The sequence below is a fragment of the Marmota marmota genome, unplaced genomic scaffold, assembly GCF_001458135.2.
Source record: "Marmota marmota marmota unplaced genomic scaffold, marMar, whole genome shotgun sequence".
In the NCBI taxonomy this organism is placed as follows: domain Eukaryota; kingdom Metazoa; phylum Chordata; class Mammalia; order Rodentia; family Sciuridae; genus Marmota; species Marmota marmota.
In genome coordinates, this window is record NW_026000169.1 from 7,364,111 (window position 1) to 7,389,105 (window position 24,995).

The 24,995-nt window shown below is 33.5% G+C and overlaps 1 protein-coding gene across 5 annotated transcripts in view; it reads left to right on the forward strand.

Moving 5' to 3' along the window:
* The window catches only part of Aebp2 (AE binding protein 2), a 209,881-nt gene that overhangs the window by 59,534 nt on the left and 125,352 nt on the right, over positions 1–24,995 (forward strand). For 4 of the 5 annotated variants that reach the window (XM_048787270.1, XM_048787267.1, XM_048787268.1 and 1 more), the window contains 4 exons: positions 2,671–2,795; positions 14,398–14,465; positions 16,651–16,764; positions 20,101–20,127. In XM_048787270.1, the coding sequence (XP_048643227.1) occupies positions 2,671–2,795; positions 14,398–14,465; positions 16,651–16,764; positions 20,101–20,127 (334 nt within the window). Of the gene's footprint in view, positions 1–2,670; positions 2,796–14,397; positions 14,466–16,650; positions 16,765–20,100; positions 20,128–20,674; positions 22,233–24,995 lie in introns of those variants that run through there. The other variant, XM_015498215.2, reaches the window with a different exon arrangement.

A 24,995-nucleotide genomic window follows, 5' to 3' on the forward strand; every position in this document is an offset into this window, starting at 1 on the left:
CAGGTGAGTTAGACACTCGGAGGGGTAAAAATGTTTACCCTTTCACTCCTTTCACTCTACTGCTCCCCAGGATCCACCACTATATCCAATTGCCTATCCATAGTTTTTGATTATGTATTTATCAGTTGAAAAATGCATGGACTGTACACAGCTGTAATATACATAATTTATACATTGTAGGTAATATTAACACACATTGAAAGGAATTGCTTAGAAGGAATATTGAAAAGGAAGAAATGAAGAAATAAACAAAAGTGCTATTTCCCTTATTCTAATGAATTATACATGTGCTTTGGGGCGGGGAGAGAGAGAGAGTGAGTGTGTGTGTGTGTGTGTGTGTGTGTGTGTGTCTGTCTGTCTGGGGCTGGGGATTGAACCCAGGGCCTCGCACATTCTGAATGTGTACTTTATCACCAAGCTATACTCCAGATTTTAGTTTGGTATTCTTCATATTTATTATAACAGTGGAGGTCTGCATTGCATAGAAGTTCAGTGGCTCTTTTCATCATTTTTGAAACTTAAGTGATGATTTTAGTGTTTTGATCTTGAAGGAGGAGTGACTAACCTGAATGATTAGAAGGGGTAAATTATTATTTTCTCATAGTGCTTATTCTTTCTTAGGAAAACTTTTTATGAAACCACATTTTTCTCCTCAGTAGCTACAGAAGAGAGATTTGTTTCTAAGCATTAGGTAAAAATCATCACTGCTTCCCACCCCAAGTATGGTTGCACTCCTGGTTTTGTGGGTTCTGCTACTTCATTTCTAGATGGTGTTTTTCTTATTTTCTCTTGGAAAAAAAGAAAAAAAAAATCTAGTGAGAAAAGTTACTGGTGAAAATGTCCTGTACAAAACCTGTGGTGTGCTGGGTGTTGTGGCACACACCTATATCCCAGCGATTCAGGAGGCGGAGGCAGGCAAGTTCAAGGCTGGCCTGGGCAACTTAGCAAGACCATGGTTCAAAATAAACAGTGAAAAGCACTTGGGGATATAATACTCAGTAGTGAAGCACCCCTGGGTTCCGTCCCCTGTACTAAATAAATAAGTAAAATAAACTGTTGTATTTTTATTATTTTTATAGGTATTCTGAGAAATCTATTGATAGTCACAGTATGGAAAATCAGCCTGCATGTAATTCAGAATACTTTATACCAGAAATCAAGCCAATTCATTGTTTTTAGGAAAACTGAATTTTGAGTTCAGATCATGAACATTACATATATCAGTAAGCTCTGTAAATATAACATAACCAACTCTTTAATTTGAGCAATTTTCTTTAAAAAATTTTTTTTTAGTTGTTGATGTTCCTTTATTATTATTTATGGATGGTGCTAAGGATCGAACCCAGTGCCTCACACATGCTAGGCAAGTGCTGTATGACTGAGTTAAAACCCCAGCCCAATTTTCTTATTAGTACTAAGAATAGCCCAATTTGTAGTAGTATTTAGTGGAGTAAAAATAGAAATTTAAAAAACATTCTCCAGTGTATGACTTTATTGTGAATACACTAAACAATTTCTTACTTTGTTTATTTTAAAATGGTACATAAGGCTTGGTATAAATTGATGTATGATTTACAAGACAGTTTTGTATGCTTTTGTTTTATTTAATCAATATATAGTTGTTTTATTCCCATTTTCTGAATGAGAAATAGTCTAAAGTAGGTCATGCACATAGTCCCCCGCACGATGATAACTCGTGAGTTTGGAACTTTGGTGGACTGATTGTAATTCAGAAGTGTATTGATGGGGATGTAGTTAGCTGATGGAGTGCTTGCCTAGCATGTGTTAGGCCCTGGATTCCCCAGCACCGCGCACACACACACACAAAATTCAATGACATATTAGGCTGAGCACAGTGGCTCATGTTTATAGTCCCAGTTACTGGGACAAATGAGAAGGATCATTTGAGCCTAGTAGTTCTGAGACCAGCTTGGATAATATCTCCCCCCCTCCAAAAAATTGTCAATATTTCTTAAATTGTTGTATTTAATAAAATACTTATCAACATCTCTAAATGTCACTTCGTTGGTACTGGAAAAATTTTTTATTACATATTAAAAACAATGCCCATGAAATGTAATTTTTTTAAAATGCTAATTTTTTAAGTTGTCAATGGTCCTTTATTTATTTATATGTGGTGCTGAGAATTGAACCCAATGTCTCACACATGATAGGCAAGTGCTCCACCATTGAGCTACACCCTAGCCCCATGAAATGTATTTATGTTTGGCTATGGTGAGTTTTAGACCCTGGTGTTGTGCATAGATGGAGGATGTCAATTAGATGTTGATCTGTGTTGAAAATGTAGAGCTGGTGCTGAGGAGAGATGTTGGAATAAAAGGTACAATTTTATGAAAAAGTAGCTGCAAATGAAATTATGAGGGTTGAGGTTAGAGTCTCATATTTCAATGGGGGAGAATTAATCCATATTCAAGCATTAGTTAGAATTTTGCTTTCCAACTTTATCTTCTCCATCTTTCTCTTCTCTGCCAGAGTCCCTGTTTTGAAAGCAAAGAATATCTTGCATTTAAACCCTAGATAGGGTTAAACAATTACTTGTTTAAAACTAATCTTTTTAACTTATTTTTGTGGCGAATGGACTATTTGTACATTTAATAGACTTTATATTTTTCTAAATATTCTTTACCTTTTTTTTGTGTTGACTTGTAGCACGACCACATGATTTCTTCGATGCACAAACACTGGATGCGATAAGACACCGAGCCATATGCTTTAACCTCTCAGCTCATATAGAAAGTTTAGGGAAGGGACACAGCGTTGTTTTTCATAGTACCGTAAGTATTTAATTTTTCCTTTTAAATTATATATGTAGATTTGCGAGGGCTGGGCTCTGGCTGGGGCTCAGTGGTAAAGCACTTGCCTAGCTTGTGAGAGGCACTGGTTTCGATCTTTAGCACCGCTTACAAAATAAATAAAATAAAGGCATGTAGTCCATCTGTAACTACAGAAAAATTTAAAAATATTTGCAAGGTCTATTTTGTTTTTAAAACCATACTCTGAATTGCTCAAATTCTAAGAAAATACATTTTAACAAAGTCACAAAACCTTTATGCTTTATCAGTATTTTAAAAATTATTTGTATTAGTGGTTATAAAGCAGATAGTTCCTATAATTCTATATGTTTATGATTAAAGTGAATATTTAAGCCTTTTGTTTGAGTTTTAAAGATATTGTGGCATAGTGTGCTACTTGCATTAGACTGGGCTTTGACTTTAAGTAAATGAGGTGTCTTTTCTGCCCTCTGTGGTGTTTTATTTTGTTTTTAAAGTAGAATATTAAATTTCTTTTAGGTCTAAAACTTTTTATTCATACCCCATGTGTTGTGTAGACCTACCCTCAATATATACACATGTAGTTAAAAAGTTATATATCATTGGCCATCAAATTAAAGTTTGTTGAGGGAGAAAATTTTAAATGTTTTGTTTTACTGATATATTTTGGGTGCCTTGAATTTTGGCTAGCACATGGTAGACATTCATATTTGTTGGGTGACCAGGTTTTCAACACAGAAGAAAAATAATCAAATTGAAAAAACAAGAAGTAAGTATAGTTTACTTTTAGGTTAACTAAGAGTTAATATAATTGTTTTCTTTCATGTCCTTTTCCATTTGTTACCTAGTCATCAATCCACCACCCTACTTCATTCTGGAGATTGAACCCAGGGATGCCCTTACCACTGAGCTATATCCCCCAGTCCTTTTTATTTTCAGACAAGGTCTCTCTAAATTGCCCAGGCTGACCTCAAACTTGTAGTCTTCCTGCTTCAGCCTCCCAAGTAGCTGGGATTACAGGCATGTGCTACTGTGACCAATTCTAGTCTTTTTTAAGTTGGTGTAGTTTGGTGTAGGTAAATTAGTAAAGGTGAATTACAGACCAGATTATTGATAATTTGAGTCCATAGAAAAATGAGTATTTAATTTTCACTGTTGAAATATTAAATATTCTAAATTTGGTTTACTTTTATATTTCAATTGAACAAGAATTTAATATTAAAATAATTGTTGACATCTATATCTTGTTGGATTTGAATCTGCTTTCTCCATCTCCTGTAATGAGATTTTCTTGGCAGTTTTACTTTTCCTTACATTTATAGCAATTTCCCAGTTATTAGACTTTTTTGTATATTTGTGTATACTTCTATTGTTCTTTCTGACCCTTTTGATTTTTCATCTGTCTTGCTCACTAAATATATGTCACCTGTTATATTCCCCATTCCAATCCATTTTAGAAAACAACTTCCAGTACTACCATTATAACAGTCTACTCTACTGGGTCTCCCCGATATTCTCATTTTAAAAATAAGGAAATGTTCTAGTAGTGTATTTGTGGATATTCATCATAAGGATTGAGTGGTAAAATACTATAACTACTTTCTGAAGATAGTTGGAAATAAGATCTTACAGTATTTGTGTTTGTCTTAGTAGGAATTGAACCTACAGTATTTTGCATGCTTGGCAGATACTCTACCACTAAGCTACCTCTCCAGCCTTTTAAAAATATTTTAAAAATTTGAGACAGGATCTTACTAAGTGTCTAGGCTGGGCTCAAACTTGAAGTCCTTCTGCCTCCTCCCGAATTTATAATATTTTATTTTTATGTGATATAATTTCAGTCTAGATTAGTCTAGATGCAAGGATATATAATTTTATAAGCTCTATTAAGATTGAATGGGTGAAGAAAATAACTCAACAATGGATTGTATTTATGAAATAAATATAAATGGAGGCAAACTTGATACAATTTAAGACAAATTATTAAATATATCATATAAAATTAAATTGTAGATATTTTTAATTGATCATATAGCACTGCTGTTCCTAACTCAGATTTTTCAGATGACAAAACTAGGAACTAAACATGTTCTGTGCCTTTTCCAGTATGACACAGTGTAGTTATATGTATGTACATAGTATAGTTACATAGGGCTTAGGGACCTCTATCCCTAGCTTGATTCATGGATTCTATAGTGAGAACCCTTTTGGTATTAGACTAAAATATGTGATATTAAAAGGAACATAGAAAAATAGAGCAGTGTTTAAGTATCAGTATACTCGAAGCAAGCTTTTTAAATAATTAGGGGTGGAATTGTGAATATTGGAAATTAGGTAAAGATATGAGTGTGAGAGAGTGAAGAATTGAAGATGTGTAATTAAAGGAAAGAAAGTAAAAGATTGCATATAGAAAGAGGAAAGGGAAATTTTATTTGAAATTGTAAGATGTGAGGTGTGTGTGTTTGGATTTGAAGAGAGGTATACGATATTTACATTCTTTTAAAGAGCATAGGAAATATAGTTATCTAAATAAGGATGAGAGAGTTGAAGGGGAAAATATAATGTTTGGAGACCGGAAGGAGTTAAAATGGCTACTTTGGGAATTTTGCTGTGGTACCAAGGTCAGGGGCTTGCTCAGTAGTGATGATAGAAGTCATTTTTTTGAAGCTTGTAAACAGGTTTATAATGCGGTAGGTCTGAAATTGTTTTTTTTTATTTATTTGCAAAGTTTGGCAGGAATTTCACGTAAGGCCTTGTGTATGCTAGGCAAGTGCTCTACCACTGAGATATATTCCCCAGCCCCAGAAGTCTTTATTTATTCTATTATTATTTTTTTTTCATTTAATTTTTTGCAGTACTGGGTATCAAATCCATGGGTGCTCTACCACTGAGCTATAATTCCCAGTCTTTTTATTTGGAGACAGGGTCTAGTTAACTTGCCCAGGCTAGCTTTGAACTTATGATCCTCCTGCCTCAGCCTTCTGAATCGTAGGAATTGAAGTATACCACCTCGAAGTTAGTCCATTTGTCTGTGTGTCTGTCGTTAAACAAACAAACAAACAAAAGGTCAATAAAGATGTGGTCACCAGGCTGAATGTGGCATTAGGGCAAATTTGTTCATTCATGTAAATATTGAGGACTTACTGTGAGGTCAGGTACTAATGGTAAAAACCAGAGAAAACAAATATGGTATACTGTAGTGGAAGAGACATGATAAACAAAGGAAGTTAGTAAAATTGTAAAAACTTGAAAGAAAAAGGACATTTTAACTAGAGTGGAAAAATGTTTGAAAAGCAGAGAAGAGGAAGATCAGTGTAGCTGGAGAGAACTAGACAGCAGCAGGAGTTAAGTCAGGTAAGTGGGAGAACCTTGTAGACTTACTCTGTGTGAGATGAGAAGCCATTGAAGGAATTTGAGTAAGCATGACCTGACTTTCTTCCTTGATTTTTTAATTGAGGTATAATTTATATAAAGTAAATGGCACCCAATTAAGTCTACAATTCTGTGAATTTTGACAGTTGCATTCACCTATGAAACAACTACTACAGTTAAGATACAGAATATTCCCATCACTCTCAGTGTTGCAGTTAATTCCTCCACCTTTTCCTCTAAAGAATATACTATTGTTTTGACTCTCACAGACTATAATGTGCTTGCTTTGTTTTTGGTGTTGAGAACAGATTGTAGGAGGTCAGGAGTAGGAAGAAAAGAGTCCAGTCTTTCAGTTGAGACTGATAGTGGCTTGGTTCAGTGTGGTTGCAGTGGAAATGGTAAGGACTGCATCTTTTTTTTAAAAATTTTAATTTGTTAAATATGACAACAGAATGCATTACAATTCGTATTACACATATAGAGCACAATTTTTCATATCTTTGGTGTACACAAAGTAGAGTCACATCCTTTGTTTCTTCATACTTAGGTTAATGATGACCATCCCATTCCACTGTCTTTCTAACCCTATGCTCTCCCTTTCCCTCCCTCCCCTTTTCCCCTTTGCCCTATTTAGAGTTCATTTAATGCCCCTGCCCCCCAGCATATTATGAATTACCATCCTTAAATCAGAGAAATCATTCAGTATTTGGTTTTGGGGCATTGGCTAATTTCACTTAGCATTATATTCTCTAGCTCCATCCATTTACCTGCAAATGCCATGATTTTATTCTCTTTTAATGCTGAATAATATTCCATTGTGTGTATATACCATATTTTCTTTATCCATTCATCTATTGAAGGGCAGGTAGGTTGGTTCCACAGTTTAGCTACTGTGAATTGTGCTGCTATAAACATCGATGTGGCTGTGTCCTTGTAGCATGCCATTTTTATGTCCTTTGGGTATAGACCAAGGAGTGGGAAAGCTAGGTCAAATGTTGGTTGCATTCCCAGTTTTCCAAAGATTCTCCTTACTGCTTTCCATATAGGCTGCACCATTTGCAGTCCCACCAGCAGTGTATGAGTATGCTTTTTCCCCTGCATCCTCGCCAACACTTATTGTTGTTCTGACGGGAGTGAGATGAAATCGTAGAGTAGTTTTGATTTGCCCTTTTCTAATTGCTAGAGATGTTCAACATTTTTTCATATATTTGTTGATCATCTTCTGAGTAGTGACTGTTCAGTTCCTTGGCCCATTTATTGATTGGGTTATTTATTTATTTATTGGTGTTAAGATTTTTGAGTTCTTTATGTATTCTAGAGATTAGTGCTCTATCTGATGTGCATGTGGAAAGAATTTGTTCCCAATTAGTAGGCTCTCTGTTCATCTCACTGATTGTTTCTTTTGCTGAGAAGAAGTTTTTTAGTTTGAATCCATCCCATTTATTGATTCTTGATATTAAAATTGTGCTATAGGAGTCTTATTAAGGAAGTTGGGGGCTATTCTGACACGATGGAGATTTGGACCTACTTTTTCTTCTAATAGACACAGTGTCTCTGGTTTAATTCCTAGGTCCTTGATCCACTTTGAGTTGAGTTTTGTGCATGGTGAGAGAGAGGGGTTTAATTTCATTTTGTTGCATATGGATTTCCAATTTACCCAGCGCCATTTGTTGACGAGGCTATTTTTCTCCAATGTATGTTTTTGGTGCCTTTGTCAAATATAAAATAACTGTAATTATGTGGATTAGTCTCTGTGTTAGTCTCCTCTGTTCTGTACTAATGGTCTACAAGTCTATTTTGGTGCCAATACCATGCTGTTTTTGTTACTATTGCTCTGTAGTATAGTTAAAGGTCTGGTGTAGGGATGGTCCCCTGTTACACTCTTCTTGTTAAAGATTGTTTTAGTGATTCTGAGTCTCTTATTTTTCCAGATGAATTTCATGATTTCTTTTTCTTTTTCTGTGTCATTTGGATTTTGATTGGAATTGCATTAAATCTGTATAGTATTTTGGTAGTATGGTCATTTTGACAATATTAATTCTGCCTATCTAAGTACAAAGTAGATCTCTTTTAAGGTCTTCTTCAGTTTCTTTCTTTAGCATTCTGTAGTTTTTGTTGTAGAGGTTTTTCACCTCTTTTGTTGATTCCCAAGTATTTTATTTTATTTTTTGTTGCTGTTGTAAATGGGGTAGTTATCCTCATTTCCCTTTCAGAGGATTTGTTACTGATATACAGAAATACCTTTGGTTTATGGTGTTGATTTTATTTCCTGCCACTTTGATTTCATTTACTAGTTCTAGAAGTTTTCTGGAATTTTTTGGGTTTTCTAGGTATAGAATCATATATCATCAGCAAATAGTGCTAATTGAGTTCTTCTTTACCTATCTGTATTCCTATAATTTCTCTAATTGTTTTGGCCAGTATTTCAAGAACTATATTAAAGAGAAGTGGTGAAAGAGGGCATCCCTGTGTTACATTTTTTTTTTTTTAAGATGGAATGCTTTCAGTTTTTCTCTGTTTAGAATGATGTTGGCCTGAGGCTTAGCATAGATAGCTTTTACAATGTTGAGATATGTTCCTGTTATACCTAGTTTTTCTAGTGTTTTGAACATGAAGGGGTGCAGTATTTTGTCAAATGCTTTTTCTGCATCTATTGAGTTGATCATATGGTTCTTATCTTTAAGTTTATTGATGTGATGAATTACATTTATTGATTTCCATATGTTGAACCAACCTTGCATCCCTGGGATAAGCCCCACTTGATCGTGGTGTACTATCTTTTTGACATGTTTTTGTATTTGATTTGCCAGAATTTTATTGAGAATTTTTGCATCTATGTTCATTAGAGATATTGGTCTGAAGTTTTCTTTTCTTTGATGTGTCTTTGCCTGATTTTAGGATCAGGGTGATATTGGCCTCAAAGAATGAGTTTGGAAGTGCTTCATTTTTTTCTATTTCCTGAAATAAATTGAAGAGTATTGGTATTAGTTCATCTTTAAAGGTCTTGCAGAAGTTGGCTGTGTATCCATTTGGTCCTGGGCTTTTCTTGGTTGGTAGGCTTCTGATAGCATCTTCTATTTCATCACTTGAAATTGATCTGTTTAAATTATGTATATCCCTGATTCAGTTTGGGCAAATCATATGACTCTAGAAATTTGTCGATGCCTTCAATATTTTCTATTTTATTGGAGTACAAGTTTTCAAAATAATTTCTAATTATATTCTATGTTTCTATAGTGTCTGTTGTGATATTTCCTTTTTTATCATGGATTTTAGTAATTTGAGTTTTCTCTCTCCTTCTCTCATTAACATGGCTAAGGAACTGTCTCTTATTTTTTCAAAGAACCAACTTTTTGACTTGTCAATTTTATTTCTTCTGTTTCAGTTTCATTGATTTCAGCTCTGATTTTAATTATTTCCAGTCTTCTACTTCTTTTGGTGTAGAATTGTTTTTCTTTTTCTAGGGCTTTAAGATGTAATGTTAAGTCATTTATTTGTTGACTTTTTGTTCTTTTAATGAGTGAACTCCATGCAATGAACCTTTTCCTCTGAGAACTGCCTTCATAGCATCCCAGAGATTTCAATATTTTGTATCTGTGTTCTCATTTTGAAGGGTGAAATACTCTATATATGTCAGTGAAGTCTAAGTTATTGATTGTATTAAGTTCTATAGTTTCTTTGTTCAGCTTTTGGTTGGAAGATCTATCCTGTGGTGAAAGAGGTGTGTTAAGTCACCCAAAATTATTGTGTTGTGGTCTGTATGACTCTTGAACTTGAGTAAAGTTTGTTTGATGAACATAGATGCTTTATTATTTGGGGCATGTATATTTGTATTAAGTCTTGTTGGTGTATGGTTCCCTTGAGCAGTATGTAGTGTCCTTCTTTATCTCTTTTGATTAACTTTAGTTTCAAGACTACTTTATTTAATATGAGGCTGGAAACCCATGCTTACTTCCGCAGTTCATGTGAGTGGTATGATTTTTCCCAACCCTTCACCTTCAGTCTGTGGATGTCTTTTTCTATAAGATGAGTCTCTTGGAGGCAGCATATTGTTGCGTAGGTTTTTTTTGATCCAGTCTGCCAGTCTATGTCTTTTGATTGGTAAGTTTAGGCTATTATCATTCAGGGTTATTGTTGAGACATGATTTGTATTCCCAGTCATTTTTGTTTATTTTTTGTATTTAATATGATTTGGTTTCTCCTCTGTTTTTCCTTTAGTGTAATCCCTCCCTCTGCTGATTTTTATCACTGCTTTTCATTTCCTCCTTGTGGAATATTTTGCTGAGGATGTTCTGTAGTGCAGGCTTTCTAGTTGTAAATTCTTTTAATTTTTTTTGTTTTTCATGGAAGATTTTTATTTCATTACAAATATAAAGCTTAGTTTTGCTGCCTATAAGATTCTTGGTTGGCATCTATTCTCTTTCAGAGCTTTGTATATGTTGTTCCATGATCTCCTGGCTTTTGAGGGTCTGTGTTGAAAAAATCTGCTGAGATACGAATTGGTCTCCCTCTATATGTGATCAGATTCCTCTCTCTTGCGGCTTTTAAGATTCTATCCTTATTCTGTATGCTAGGCATTTTCATTATAATATGCTTTGGTGTAGATCTGTTGTGATTTTGTATGTTTGGTGAAGAATTGCATTTTGAGTATGTTTTAATGTTAGTATTGACAAGAATTATAAATAGTTTGAGATGAAAGGATGACTCCACGACTTTTTGGCCAGGGTAGCTGGCTAAAGTGTTGGAGTTGCCATTGGCTGTGGTATGAGCAAATTAAGAGAGGAGACAGTTTTAGGAACTCTAATCTGGACTGACATGATAGGCCTTTAAGGCATGTAGTGATGTAGCTCTGTCCCACAAGTAAGTATGGATGTAAGAGTTTAGAGGAGAGATATGACTACAGATAACAAGGATGGGGAATTTTTAGCATATCAGTGATATTTGCAAGTGTCAGATTGGATGTTATTACTTAAAAACCCAGTGTAAATAGAAAAGAGAAAGTAGTGTAAGGACTGAGGTTTGGGGTTCTCCAAATAGTTAATGAAATGGTGGTCTTATAATGAACAAGTATCTACAAATAAGTTTTTGATAATGATAAGTAGAGTTATGATTGAAAAGTGAAGTACTGCCGGGCCTGGTGGTGCACACCTGTTATCCCAGTGGCTTGGGAGGCTGAGACAGGAGGATCATGAGATCAAAGCCAACCTCAGCAAAAGTGAGGTGCTCAGCAACTCAGACCCTGCCTCTATATAAATCACAATATAGTACTGGGGGTGTGGCTAAGTGGTATAGTGTCCCTGAGTTCAATCCCCGGTAACCCCCTGCCCCCCTCTCCCCCCAAAAAGATGAAGCACCAGCTCATTAACTTTCATATGCTTTCATTAAAATAGTCCTTTGGACAAAATCCTTACACCATGGGAGGACTACAGATACCCCCTGCCATAATCAGGAAAAAATGAAGTAACTAAAATTTTATTTTCTTCTATTAAGAATCTAGGAAGAAAATAAAATTTTAAGGGTTCCATATAAGTCTATGCAGATGAAAATTTTTCTGGCTATAAAAACTATGTGAGAGAATTTAAGGCCATGATATGTGTGTATGTGATGGTTTGAAAACTGAGAAATGAGTGATGTGAATCCTTAAGTGACAGCAAGGAGGCAGAGGTATCTTGGCTGAGGAAAAGTCAAAAAGATGGAATGTAATCTGAAGAATAATTTTTGCTAGGGAAGGAAAGTGGAAGGAAGAGACTTCGAATGAGGCAGGGTCTTCTTGGGACACAATAGAAAAGAAAGGAGGTAGGTGCATAAGTTCTCTCCATACTAGTAAGGTTTTGATGGTGGCAGTATATGTTAAGCAGAATCACTTCTGTTAGTTGTCAGAAAGTTCCATACTTAAGGCAGCTTTAAATTTCCTTGTTATCAAATTAACTTTTATAGGCAATAACCATACTAATAATGAAACATGTTGCAAAAGAATGGTATGTATGCAGTTTGCCTAATGTGTCCTATTTCCATAACTAAAACAATTTTCCTTTGAGCCTTCTCCAGAAGAGGTCAGCAGAATCCTAGTTAATAGTTTGTGGGCTTATGGTACTTGGTTGACTTGCATTGTTTATCTTATTTTATTGTGGTGGTTTATTTATTTAGTGCTGGGTATATTGAACTCAGGTGCACTCCACCATTGAGCTACATCCCCAGTCCTTTTTATTTTTTGTTTTGAGACAGGGTCTTGATAAATTGCTGTGGCTGGTCTCAATCTTGGAATTCTCCTATTTCAGCCTCCCAAGGTGCTGGGATTAAAGGTTTGCACCGCTGTGCCTGGCTTGTGGTGGTAACATTTTGTTTTAGCACCTCAAAGTCTGTTCTTGAGCTTTTTAATTTCATTTTCAAGTCTAGAATTATGGTGTTTATTTAAATTTAACTACAGGTTTTATATAATGGAGCAAATGTTATATTTTTGTTTGAAGTCCTGTTTTTACTCATTTCTAGTATGTTCACAGGATGACATAAATGTGGCTGGTTGAAACAAAACTTGTTAAAAAATTGAGATTGAGATAATTAAAACAGTAAGCACTATTTTGCTAATGTGGAAATTATAACTGCTATAATCATTTTGATTTGTTTTTATTTTATTTGTGGTTCTGGGGATAAAACCCAGGGCCTTGTGAATGCCAGGCAAGTGCTGTACCACTGAACTGTTTTCCTAGTCTTGTTAATATTTTATTTAATCATTATCTTAAAGTTTGTAATAAAAAATGAACCATAAGGGGCTAAGATTGTAGCTCAGTGGTAGAGCGCTTGCCTTGCATGCGTGAGGCACTAGGTTCGATCCATAGCACCACATAAAAATAAATAAAATAAAGATATTGTGTCCATCTACTACTAAAAGTGTGTGTGTGTGTGTTTTTACCGTAAGCCTGTTGTGGTATTTCATGTCTTGTGATGCCAGCTACTTGGGAGATCAAAGCAAGAGGATTGAGAGTTTGATGTAAATCTGGACAGCATAACCAGACCGTAGTATCTTCCCTTCCTCCCTAAATTATGTATACTTTCAACATTTTAGCTCAATTTGTAACTGAATTTAGATGACCTCTAGTTACATTTTTTCATTTAGCCATATTTATAATTCGTATATATAATCTAGTAGTTTGCAGTTTCTATATATTTGAATTGGAGCCAGAACTTACAGACAATTTGAAAGCCATTAGAGATACCCATATATGTGGATCTTTGAGATTTCAAGACTTTTATTTTCATTCTTTTTACTGTAATTCTATAGCACATGCTTATGTTTTCAGAGACTGTCTTTAGCAAGTTTTCTAAAGCTGTGAACTTAGTTTTCATATGAGCAATCCCCTAGAATGGGATTTGGTGTGCATCACTGCCAGGTGCCTAGGGTCTGATCTGTGACAGCCATTTCTTCTGCAAATTGCAGTGCTGTTGGTACAAAGCACAGAGAGTTTATTATTCTGAAAAATTAGAGATCAGAAATCAGAAAGTGTCTTTTATATGTCTCATAGTTTGGGAAGTGATTCTTAACATGAGGTTGAAGTTCAAGGCAGAAAAATGTAAAATGAAAACCTAAAACTAAACGAGATTTGACAAGCCAGATCCTGAATGATTTGGGCATCATAATAAGATTACCTTGTCTTAAAGTGCTCAGGAGAAGTTCTGTAAAATTGTAGTCAGGGAAGTGGTACTACTATTTCATCTGTGCTTTGGACCAGGCACTCTGGGAACTGAGTGGAGAATGGTTTGGGGAACCCGAAGAAGTCTAGAAGATTGAAGAACTGAACTTTGGTTATGGTGACTTGGGTGGAGATAATGATTAAAAAAAAAAAGTAACTACTAGTAACTACTAGGTCTATAAGTTTGGATTTTTGTTCTCCCTTTTGAGGGCCAGAGTGTCCAAAGGTTTTCATTGTAACATGAATATCCTTAAGCTTTTTCTAAATTCAAGCTTGTTTCTTTAGGATGAATTTCTGAAAGTTTAGTTAATTCAATTTATAATAAACACTGCTACTGCTATATTTAGTATGAAACCAGAATCTGTAGGATAGATTTCTGTGTCTTAAAAGTTTCAGTCTTGCAGGAAAGAGGGTTGAGTGCGATAGTATCTTGTGTAGGGTTTGGACACTTAAAGTTCTTGAATAGGGGCAAAAGTGCTTTTTAACAGTACAGGAGAATGATATTTTACAACTTATTTTATGATTTCTTTTTATATCATTACTAGGTAATAGCTAAGAGAAAAGAGGATTCTGGAAAGATAAAACTTTTGCTTCATTGGATGCCTGAAGACATGTAAGTATTTGAAATATTATTTGTAACTAATGGACGTATATTACACTTTTATTAAAATCTTTTTTGGTACTGAGGATTGAACCCAGGGGAATTTAACCACTGGGATGCATCCTCAGCCCCTCTTATTTTTTATTTTGAGACAGGGTCCTGCTAAGTTGCTGAGGCTGGTCTTGAATTTGTGATCCTCCTGCTGCAGCCTCCCAAGTTGCTGGATTATAGGCGTGTGCCACCATGCCCTGCTTTATTAAAGTCTTAAGCACAATAATTACTCAGCTTATTAAAAAGATTTAGAGGAACCAAACGGTATAGTGTTTTGAGGTTATCAGGATTAAAGAGAGAATCTGAAAGGTATATGAGTGCATAGCTCAAGTTATAAGCTTGAAAACCTTAGCTTTTTATTGTTTTCAGTAAAATTAGTTTAATCATTTTTAGTATTTATTAGGAATTTTAATAACCTCCAAGCAGTATGGAATCATCCTGAGCCATGCTTTTGTTTGAATGATTTTTTTTTTAAAGAAAATTTCTAAATGTCTTTCAGCACATAATATTTTATAGAAAAACTACTGTTGCAGGGCACAGTGGCACACGCCTGTAATCCCAACGGCTCAAGAAGTAGAGGTAGGAGGATCATAAGTTCAAAGCCAGCTTTGACAACTTAGTGAGGCCCTGAGCAACTTAGCAAGACCCCATCTCAAAATAAAAAATAAAATGGGCTGGGGATGTGGCTCAGTGGTTAAGTGGCCCTGGTTCAATCCCCTGGTACAAGATAAAGAAAAGAAAAACTATTGTCCATTTTTTCTAACAATGATTACATTTTTCTTTGAGTTTTATTATCCATCTAGAGTATTCCTTATCTATATGTTCCTAAATTTATAAATTTCCATTTATCTTTGTATTAAAATTTTGTTACAAAAAGTTAATGAAGGTGTATCATAAAATGTTGGACAAAGCCTGATGAGCATCCAGAATAGTATAAATTTAAACGAAGAGAATTTTATTGTATATGCCTACTTCAGTAATTAGCAGTATATGGCTAATATTTGCCCTTGTTGTTTTTTTCTGCAGTGTTTTTCAACTCACTTCTTAGGAGATGTTAATATGAGTATTATATGAATAAAAAGTGTTTAAATAGATTTGGAAATTTACAGTTTAAATTTAATTCACAAGTTTGTTTTAACTTTTGAATTCTGTGATTATCATACTTCTTTAGTATGTGGAAAACATTTTTCACAGTTCTCTCCCTGCTCTATTGCCCTACACACACACACCCACATCCTGTATTGGTTTTGTGGACATGGTATTTATTTAATTAATTCCTTTTTGCTAAATGTTGACTTTAATTTTTAGCTTCTCAAAAGATATGAAAATCTCTTATTTATTATAAATCATGCATAATGTTAAGATTTAAAAAAAAATAGGAATTACCCCCTCTGAAAACAGTTTGTAATCCCTGTACTATATTAATGAGCTTATTTCTCTGGCTTATTATCAATACTGGCTCTGTTTTTCTCATTGCTGGGCATCAAATCTAGAGCCTTATTTGTGCTCTACTTCTGAGCTACATCTCAATTCTCAATACTGGCTTTATCATTCCCTTTTACATTTTGTGTTTTTTAAATTACAGTAATTATAAATTACTGTAATTATAAAACTCTTCTTATCTTTAGCAAATTGATGGCTGGTGTCCTTTATCTCTCCCAAAATGGAAAAGAAGTAATCCAAATATCAAAATGCTTTCTTAAAAATTTTTTTTTGTAGGATTAAATTCTTTGAAATCAGATTTTGGTCACTTATATACATTTTCCCTTCCTTTTAAGTGGAATTAGGTTTTGTGGGATTTTCCTTAAGGAGATGCCACATTCCCCTAGCACCAAACTCAAGAATGAATTTTACGTAGTGAGTTAAAAGCCAGGCAGTGTGTTATGACTTTACCACCAAAAATTCCTTGTTCATCCCTAAATTCATTTTTAAAATTTAATGGTACTCCCCCACCTCACCTTTTTTTTTTTTAATTAATCTGAAATTCCATATCGTGCTACCATGTTGATGGCTGAGCTTTGGGAAATTTGTTAATGTAGATGGCCCTATTAGACTTGTAGGAAAGGCTGGAGAATGTGAAGGCATCTGAAAGATAAATCTGAAGTTACTGCATTTTTTATTGTTGACTTTTTTTTTTAATTTACAGTCTGCCAGATGTATGGGTGAATGAAAGTGAACGACATCAATTAAAAACAAAAGTAGTTCATTTATCAAAGTTACCCAAAGATACTGCCTTGCTTTTGGACCCAAACATATACAGGTAATTTATTTTTTTATTTCAGGCTTTATTTTTTGGATTGTAATCTTAAGTTTTGTTTAATTTTAGACTTTTTAAAAAAATTTTTGATAATAGGCATTTAACCTCAGGGTGCTTAACTACTGAGCCACATCTCCAGCTTTTTTTATTTTGTGATAGGGTCTTACTAAGTTGTTTAGGACCTCATTAAATTGCTGAGGTGGTGATTCTCCTGCCTCAGCCTCCTGAATTGGACCACCATGCCTGGTAGAATTTATTTTTAACTATAGATTGAACATCTTTTATACAGAATACTTAGAAACATAAGTGTTTGACATGTCAGAGTTTGTGTTTTGCTTTTTCAATTTTGGAATATTTGTATAGGTAATATCAGCTGGGTATATCTAATCTGAAAATCTAAAATTGATATGTTTCAAAGCCCAAAATTTTTCAGAATCATGTTGGTACTCAAAGATTTCAGATTTCAAAATATTTTGGATTTTTTGGATCTAGGGGTAGCTAATATATGCAGTTTTTTTTTTTTTTTTAAATGGGATTTCACATAAGGGTGCCCTACCATTGAGCTGTTACACCGCAACACTTTTTAAATTTTTATCTTTGAGATGGCATGTTGCTAAGTTTACAAGACGGGACTTCAACTTGTGATCTTCCTGCCTCAGCTCCTCCAAGTCGTTGAGATTATAGGCATGCACCACACCTCCAGGCCTTGTGCTGAATTTCAGTACTAAGTGTACCTTTCTTGTGTTTTTCCCTCATCCCCAGGTATGTGTGTGTGTGAGGGGTGGATACTGAGACTTGAACCTGGGGGTGCTTTACCACTGAGTTTTATCCCTAGCTTCAGGCACCACCCTCTCTCCCCCGCATTTTGAGACAGGTCCTCGCCAAGTGGTTGAGGCTTGTCTTCAACTTGCAATCCTCCTGTCTCAGCCTCCCAAGTTACTGGGTTTAAATGTGTGCACCATTGCTACTGTCTTCTGGTACTTTTTTATGTAGAAATGACTTCATAATAAGTTATGAATTATAAAATCCAGAAAGACAATATTCTTGTAAAGTTTATATGCCTGTTTAAGTAGATTAGATTACAATATACAAATATTTGCAATTAAGTGCTTTTTGCTTAAATACGTAATCATTTATATATCTGATTTGTTTTTTTGGTTGGTTGGGGGCCTAAATTGGTGGTCCCGTCCAACCCACCCCCACCCCCCCCCTACACCCCCTCACACACCCCCACCACCCTTTTTTTAAGGTTTAGCTTGAAACAGGGTCTGAGTTGCTTAGGGTCTCACTAAATTGCTAAGGCTGGCCTTGGCCTTGAACTGAGATTCTCCTGCCTCAGCTTCCCAAGCTGGAACATGATGCCCAGTTGACTGTGTGTGGTTTTTTTTAAAAAACTTTCCTCAAACTTCAGAAGAACAGTTTAAATATTATTGTTTTTCTTAAGAGGTGTCTCAGTGTTCACATTTTTAATCATTTTTCTGACTTGAACTTTGCTTTAGTGTGTTGTGCTAATGAAGGTATGGGTAAGGGGAGAAGAGACCAACATTGCTATGTGCTAAGTCACTTTGCTAGATGCTTTACATACATATACTTCTTCTTCACAGTAACTCTTTGAATTAGGTGGTACTATTTTACAGATTGGAAAACAGTTAAGAGTTTAAATAGTTCAAATGCTGAAGGTTACATAGATAGTATTTGGTTGAACTCCTTATTGTGTCTATCCAAATGACATATGCTAGGGTGATTGAAAAGGTGGTAAAAATGCTTTAAAGTAATTTTTGAAAGGCACTCAATGAAAGAACTTTATGTGTTTTTTAATGAAATTTTAATTGAATATGTATTTTGCATAGGATTAGGCTTGACATGAATAAGATAACATAATAATTGATAATTCTCAAATGTAGATTTTTAACTATCATGATGTTAGCTAATTTTATAGTAATCGAACATTTCAAAGGTTCTGTTGATTCCATGACTCAACTTTTTGGAAAGTTATTCACTATATCAGGATTCCATATGACTTGAAATGGTAACATTGAATTTGAGTTTTTTCTAATAACAAAAATTAAAAAAAAAATTATCCTTTGGCAAGGGTGCCGAGTGTAGTGAAATTTGTTCTGTGTATGATGTGGTAGATTCTGAAGGAAAGGGAAATTCATTGTCGACAGTATGGAGAAATCTACTACTAGAATATGGAAAAGTTAACAATTTGCCCATGTATAAAGAAAATAATGGAGTATTCTTTATTTACTAGCACCTAGTTTAGAATTTATTTGTGTAGTATTGGGTTGTAATTGATATTAATCTGTGATTACAACCTGTATTGTAATTCTCCCTTTCCCTTCTTCCTTTCACATCAATCAGCTTGTTTTTTTGCTCTTGTGTTATGTGGTAGGCGATTTAAATACTTTATTGAAAGTGACTTAACAAGATATCATACAAGCTTAGAATTGATATTCAAAAGTTCTTAGGAGCAGTAATTGATGTTCTCATGGTGTGTGATTTGGAAATGAGAATGCTCTTAAGATGTATTAGATGCTTCTGTGGATTTAATGTTTCCTAACTGTACCCCAGAAAATCCAGGATTTAATTTTGAACAAATTTTTGTTCTTCTGTTAAAGAAGCTTCATCATTACCCTGGTATGGCATTATTACCTAAATTTCTAGATTTTGACTAGGAATACCAATGAAATTAATTGTGAAATTAAGTAAAAGGGAAAAACAATTATCATAAATCTGTCAGAATGAAAGTATGATAAGTCTTCCAGAAATATATGTAACTTCAAAATGGATCCAGAAAGAAAATTTATTTGGGATTTTTGAACATCAGTTTTAAAGAAGTAGTAGTTGAATAAAGCCCATGTGTTAAACTTAGAATTCTTTTTAGCAGGATATATGAAAAATATTTACTAAAAAGCTGTCTTATGTAACTAAATTTGTTTCCATCATATGCAGATGTTTTAGAAATTAAATTGCTCATTTTTTTTTTTTTTTTAAGATGAGTTTTGCTATTATTGCCCAGGCTGGCCTCAGAACTCTTGGGCTCAAATGATACTCTTGCTTCAGCTTCCTGTGTAGCTGAAAATATAGATGTGTACCACCATGGGGAATTAACTTTTTTTCCCCTGACTGTATAGTATTTGTTATTTATTTATATCTCTAAATACACATAGTGCTTGACAAATATGTAGAAAGACAAGTGTAGAAATAGCTTTTAATGATGATCTATATTTGTAGAAATGCCTGTATATTACAGATATTTTTAATGTCTCTCTTTTGAACTACTCAGTGTATTTATTTCATTTGAATAAAAGAAAATTCCTTTTTCTCTTTTTCTAGAACAATGCCGCAGAAGAGGTTGAAGAGGTAAAAAATAAATAAATACATAAAAAAGCAAACAAGCGGGGACACCTGCAGTCTTAGTCACTGACAATGGGTTTAGGAAAAGTTGCACATTAGAGTCAACCCCCTTCCTCTTTTTTTTTTTTTAATTCAGTATTTAGAATAATATTTATGCTTAGTGTAAACATTCTGTGAATGAAGTAGACTCTTCTGTGGAATATATTAATATATTACTGTATATCCACATTTTCATGGAATGGTACTGTGGGAGACTGAGCAAACACTCTTCTGGCAACGTAGTGGAACAGCTTCTTAAAGGCTTTGCATGCTTGCTGCTTTAAGCTTTTTTTTTCTTCCCTCTAGTGATTACAATAGTTTTATTGGAAAGAAAAAACAATTACAACATGTGCCCTTACAAATACCAAAAACACTGTAAGGATATTTGTCTTGACAGTGTCTATTGATTTGAAGTCATATTAGGAAATATTTAGAGTGAAAATAATCAAGAGATAATTAATCTTTCAATTATGATAAATAGATGTGATTGGTTGCCATTTGTGTTCTTTTGCAGAACTCTGATAAGAAAAGTGTTCAATTTGTATTTAAGCAAACAGTGAACCGACATTTGCAATCAACTAAAAATTCGTCTTTCGAATTAGGGCTGAAAATTACTGTTAAAGAGTGTTGCAGTATGTCTGGTGACTCCCTTTTCAGGACTAGGGTTTTCTCATGGAGTACAGTATGTTAATATTTACCTATATAACTAATCTGTTAACGGTTTTTGAAAAACCTCTATTTCAAATTTGAATATAATCTTCATATTTTCATTTAACCTATATGACTCTAATTTTTTTTTTCTGAGGAAAGCATTTGGTTTTTGAGTTGTTCTTTCTTAATATAAGAAAAATTGTATTTTTTTTAAGAGTATCTTCAAACTGAATCCTTTATGCACCAAAGTTGGTTTTGAAAAGGAAAATAAAATCACTTTCTTGCTTGGTTAGCAAGAAGCCATATGGAATTTTTTTTAACTTACAGAAATGGAAATATGTGTAACTTGTTAGTATTGTATCAAACAAATGTTGCATAGAGATAATAGAACATTGCTTGTAAATAATTCAGCAGATTTGTAATATATTTTTATATTATGAAATGTACTGTAGATGTTTTTCTAGAGGCATGAAAGTTAAAAATGTATATATTATGGTAGAAATAATATTGAAGGATATTGTAATTCACTAGTGCTGCCAGAGGAATTGTTAATAAAGCACCTTCTTTAACAATAAATGTCTTTTGCAGACTTAAGGGACTATGTACTACTGTTAATATCTATAAGAACAAAACACATTGAACATCCTTCCAGAAAGTCTTTGAGGGAGGACCTATACCCATAATAGAATTATGGCACTCATTTCTGACAGTGACCGTGAAATCAATTTCCTTACTGTAGGAAGGACATATTGTAAAGTATGTGGTTATATGCAGTCAAACTGCAAAAAATACTCCTGATTGAGGAGTTTTCACTTTACTACAGTGATATAAAAACCAGCAGTTTTTACAAAAATTTTTTAAAGAAAGAATAGACAAAAATATAGATTAAACCTTTGGTTCCAAAATGGGAAAGGTTCCATGATGCATAAATCATTTCTCATTTGCTTTAAAAATAAAAAATAGTAAAAATTATGGGAGACTTTATTCGTTAACAGTGGGATAAAGAGCTATATACATGAAATGAGTCATATAAAATTAAATGAAGTGCAAATAAAAGCACTGCTACTAGAAGACATTCTGGAAAGGTTGTTTAATAAGGGTATTATCCATACAATCTGTAGCAAATGTGATTTTTATTTTTAAAAGGAAAAAAGCAGTGTGTTTTCTATTTTTTTTTTGTTTTCCTTTGCTTAAGCACTTCATCAATTGCTTTATTCTGTATCTGCGAAGTAATCTGCAATCTTTTTTGTTCTTTTAAAATTTTGATTTGTTAAAAAATTGCCAAATAGAAATGTTTCAGATATATAGTTTGTACTTGTATTTTTATTTTATTGCCTCATGTTCTTGTAAGTCATTCTTAATTGACCGATGATTGTAGACCTTGCTTGAGTATTTTTTCTAATAAAACAAAGCAAATCACATTTAGCTTCAAATTGTAGCAATTCAATTAAATTTTAAAAATAACATTTAAAAATATCCATTCAATACTTTCTTTAGGGGCACAGTAATAAATTAGTTTTCTTCATTGTATAGAAATAGATATCAAAATCAAATTTCTTAGTTATTGATTAGCTTCTGTGTTCTCATTTTTTGCTGCTTATCTGACACTAATATTAGCACACCAAAAAGAACGTGGAGTTAAAAATGAGTTTTGTAACTTGTATGTGTACATATATGCACACACATTCAATTGTGACTGGAAAATAAGTGAAAATTTTAATCTGTAACATATATTTATTAATGTTTAGTCATCTAAATTGTATTTATAATATGATTCCTGAAATAATCAGTCTCACTCAAAATCCATGTGCAGTTTAGTTAGGGCAAATTACAATCTACAGACGTGACATTTATTTACATGTTGTTTGTAAATACTTTCTTCCTGTAGTGGTAGAGTTGAATGTTGAGATCAATAGGACCTACCAGCCTGTAATATGTACTGTCTGGTCCTTTAAGAAAAAGTTTGCTAATCACTTTCTAGTTGATATGTCTTTTTTTTTTTTTTAAATAGACAACAGAACTTGCATTTTAATATGATAATGTTGATTTTTGATAATGAACTAGTATATTAAATTTTAGTGAAAGCTTTTTAATATAGTTTAAAGTAAATATTGCCATATTAGGTACATGCACAAATGGTGTTATGGGAACTTTTATGTTGGGTTTCTTAATAGTTAACAATAATCCATTATTTCACCATTTGTATTTTTATATTTTGTTTTATAAAATAGGATTAAATGAGATTTTGTAAGTCAGATTATGTTTAATCTATAGGCATATCTGCTTTATTTCAAAGACTCTTGAAGTAGAAAATATTGTATAATTTAAAGTTGTTTATTTTTCTAATAAACTTTTTTATATATAAATTTTCCCTTAAGTCGCCACACATTACTTTTTTTCTTTGCAGGGCTGGGAATCAAACCCAAGGCCTTGCATGTGCTAGGCAAGCACTCTACCACTGAGCTACACACCCAGCCCGCTTAACCCATTCCTATTCTTTCCAGGTCCCCCAGAAATTAAGATAGATAGTAATTAATCCCCAGGGAATAGTTTCAGATTAGTCTTACTCATTGAAAGTTTTGATAAATCATGTCAGTAAATCTTTGGGTATAAAACTTTCCCTTTCACATACAAATAAAAGTTTTCAAAATGTAAATACTCCTTGATAGAATTTGCCATAGTTAAGTTGTTTAAAATATGTTCTGTTGTTTGCTCTTTGAATTCGTAAAACACAGTTGACAAAATGTTATATATTTTGAGTAAAATATAAAAATGGGAAAATATGGTTGAAGTATTTTAACTACTCAGTGGAGGAGTCTATTTAATCACAGCTTTCTGCATTAAGTGATTGAAAGGCAAACAATTTTTTAAACTGTAGGTTCTAAAAAAAAGGATATATTTGTCTGTATAACAGGCAGGCTCATAATGAGATACTTAGATATAGTCTACTTATTAAAAAGGATTTATAATTTGACATATGAAAAAAATTTTTGAGAGAAGTTGTCTCAGGGTTTTTGATTAAAAATATATTTCTATTCTAAAATTACGGAAAATACTTTATAAAAGGATAAAAAATTTTCATTAGACAAATTTCCTGCTTATATGTATAATTTTTTCTTAAATATTTAAAGAATCTTGTGACCTGGTGTAGGACATTTTTGCAATCTAGCATTATGGTTTTAGTATAAATAACATTTGCAAGTTTTCCTTTTTTTTTTTTTTAAATAAAGAGTCTTTTTGTCATTTCTAATGGTTTATTATACACTTAAATTGCCTTAAAATGTTGGAATGAAATGTACTGACTCTTGATTGTTTAAAAAGTTGTAAATTCTTAACCTACCCTGATGTATTTTCTGAATCAAGTTTGTGTGATATCACTCATGGCTTTGTTAATCTGAAAGCTACAACAGACTTGTAAGTGGGTTACAGCAGGAATTATAACCCAGTCCCTCCCACCCCCCAGGTTAGCATTCTTTCCATTTCCCCAAACTGCTTTTACAGTGTGAGAGAGGAGATGAATGTATATTGCAATACCATTGTGATCTGTTCAGTGCTTCTGCCATAGCCAGTTCCTAGCATGATTATCCATAGCACAAAATAGCCTTATTATTTGTTGAATTGGGATAATAGGTGAGTACTTGTTGTTGTTAAGATATTTTGGAGAATTATAAGAATAAAGCACTGGTAGGGCTGAAGTGACCTTGTCACATTCTGTGATATTATATGCCTTTTCATAGGAATCTTATAAAGGGAATTATGCTTTAGTTTGTTTAAACATTCTCAGTATAAAGCATTATTGATGTTATATTTTTATGTACTCAGTTGTAATTTTTTTAAAAAAATTTCATTATATTTGTTTTTTGGCAGAGCCTTTAAAAAATATTTTTTAAAACATGAATAACATTTTTATCTTTTCCCTTTTATTTATCTTTGTATCTGTTCACCCATCCCCCCCCCCTTTTTTTTAAAGTAATGAGGATTAAATACAGGACTTCACACATGCTAGTATACTAGGCAAGCACTACCTCTGTGCTACATTCCCACAAATAGCATTTTCAAATAACACTATTTTGAAAGAGGGACCTGATATTTGGTTTGTTTATTTGAATATTTTGTCATGGTTCTAGAGGATTGTTTCCCTCCCCCAGGACCTTTTTTCTTTTTCAGTGTTTTATATCTGATAA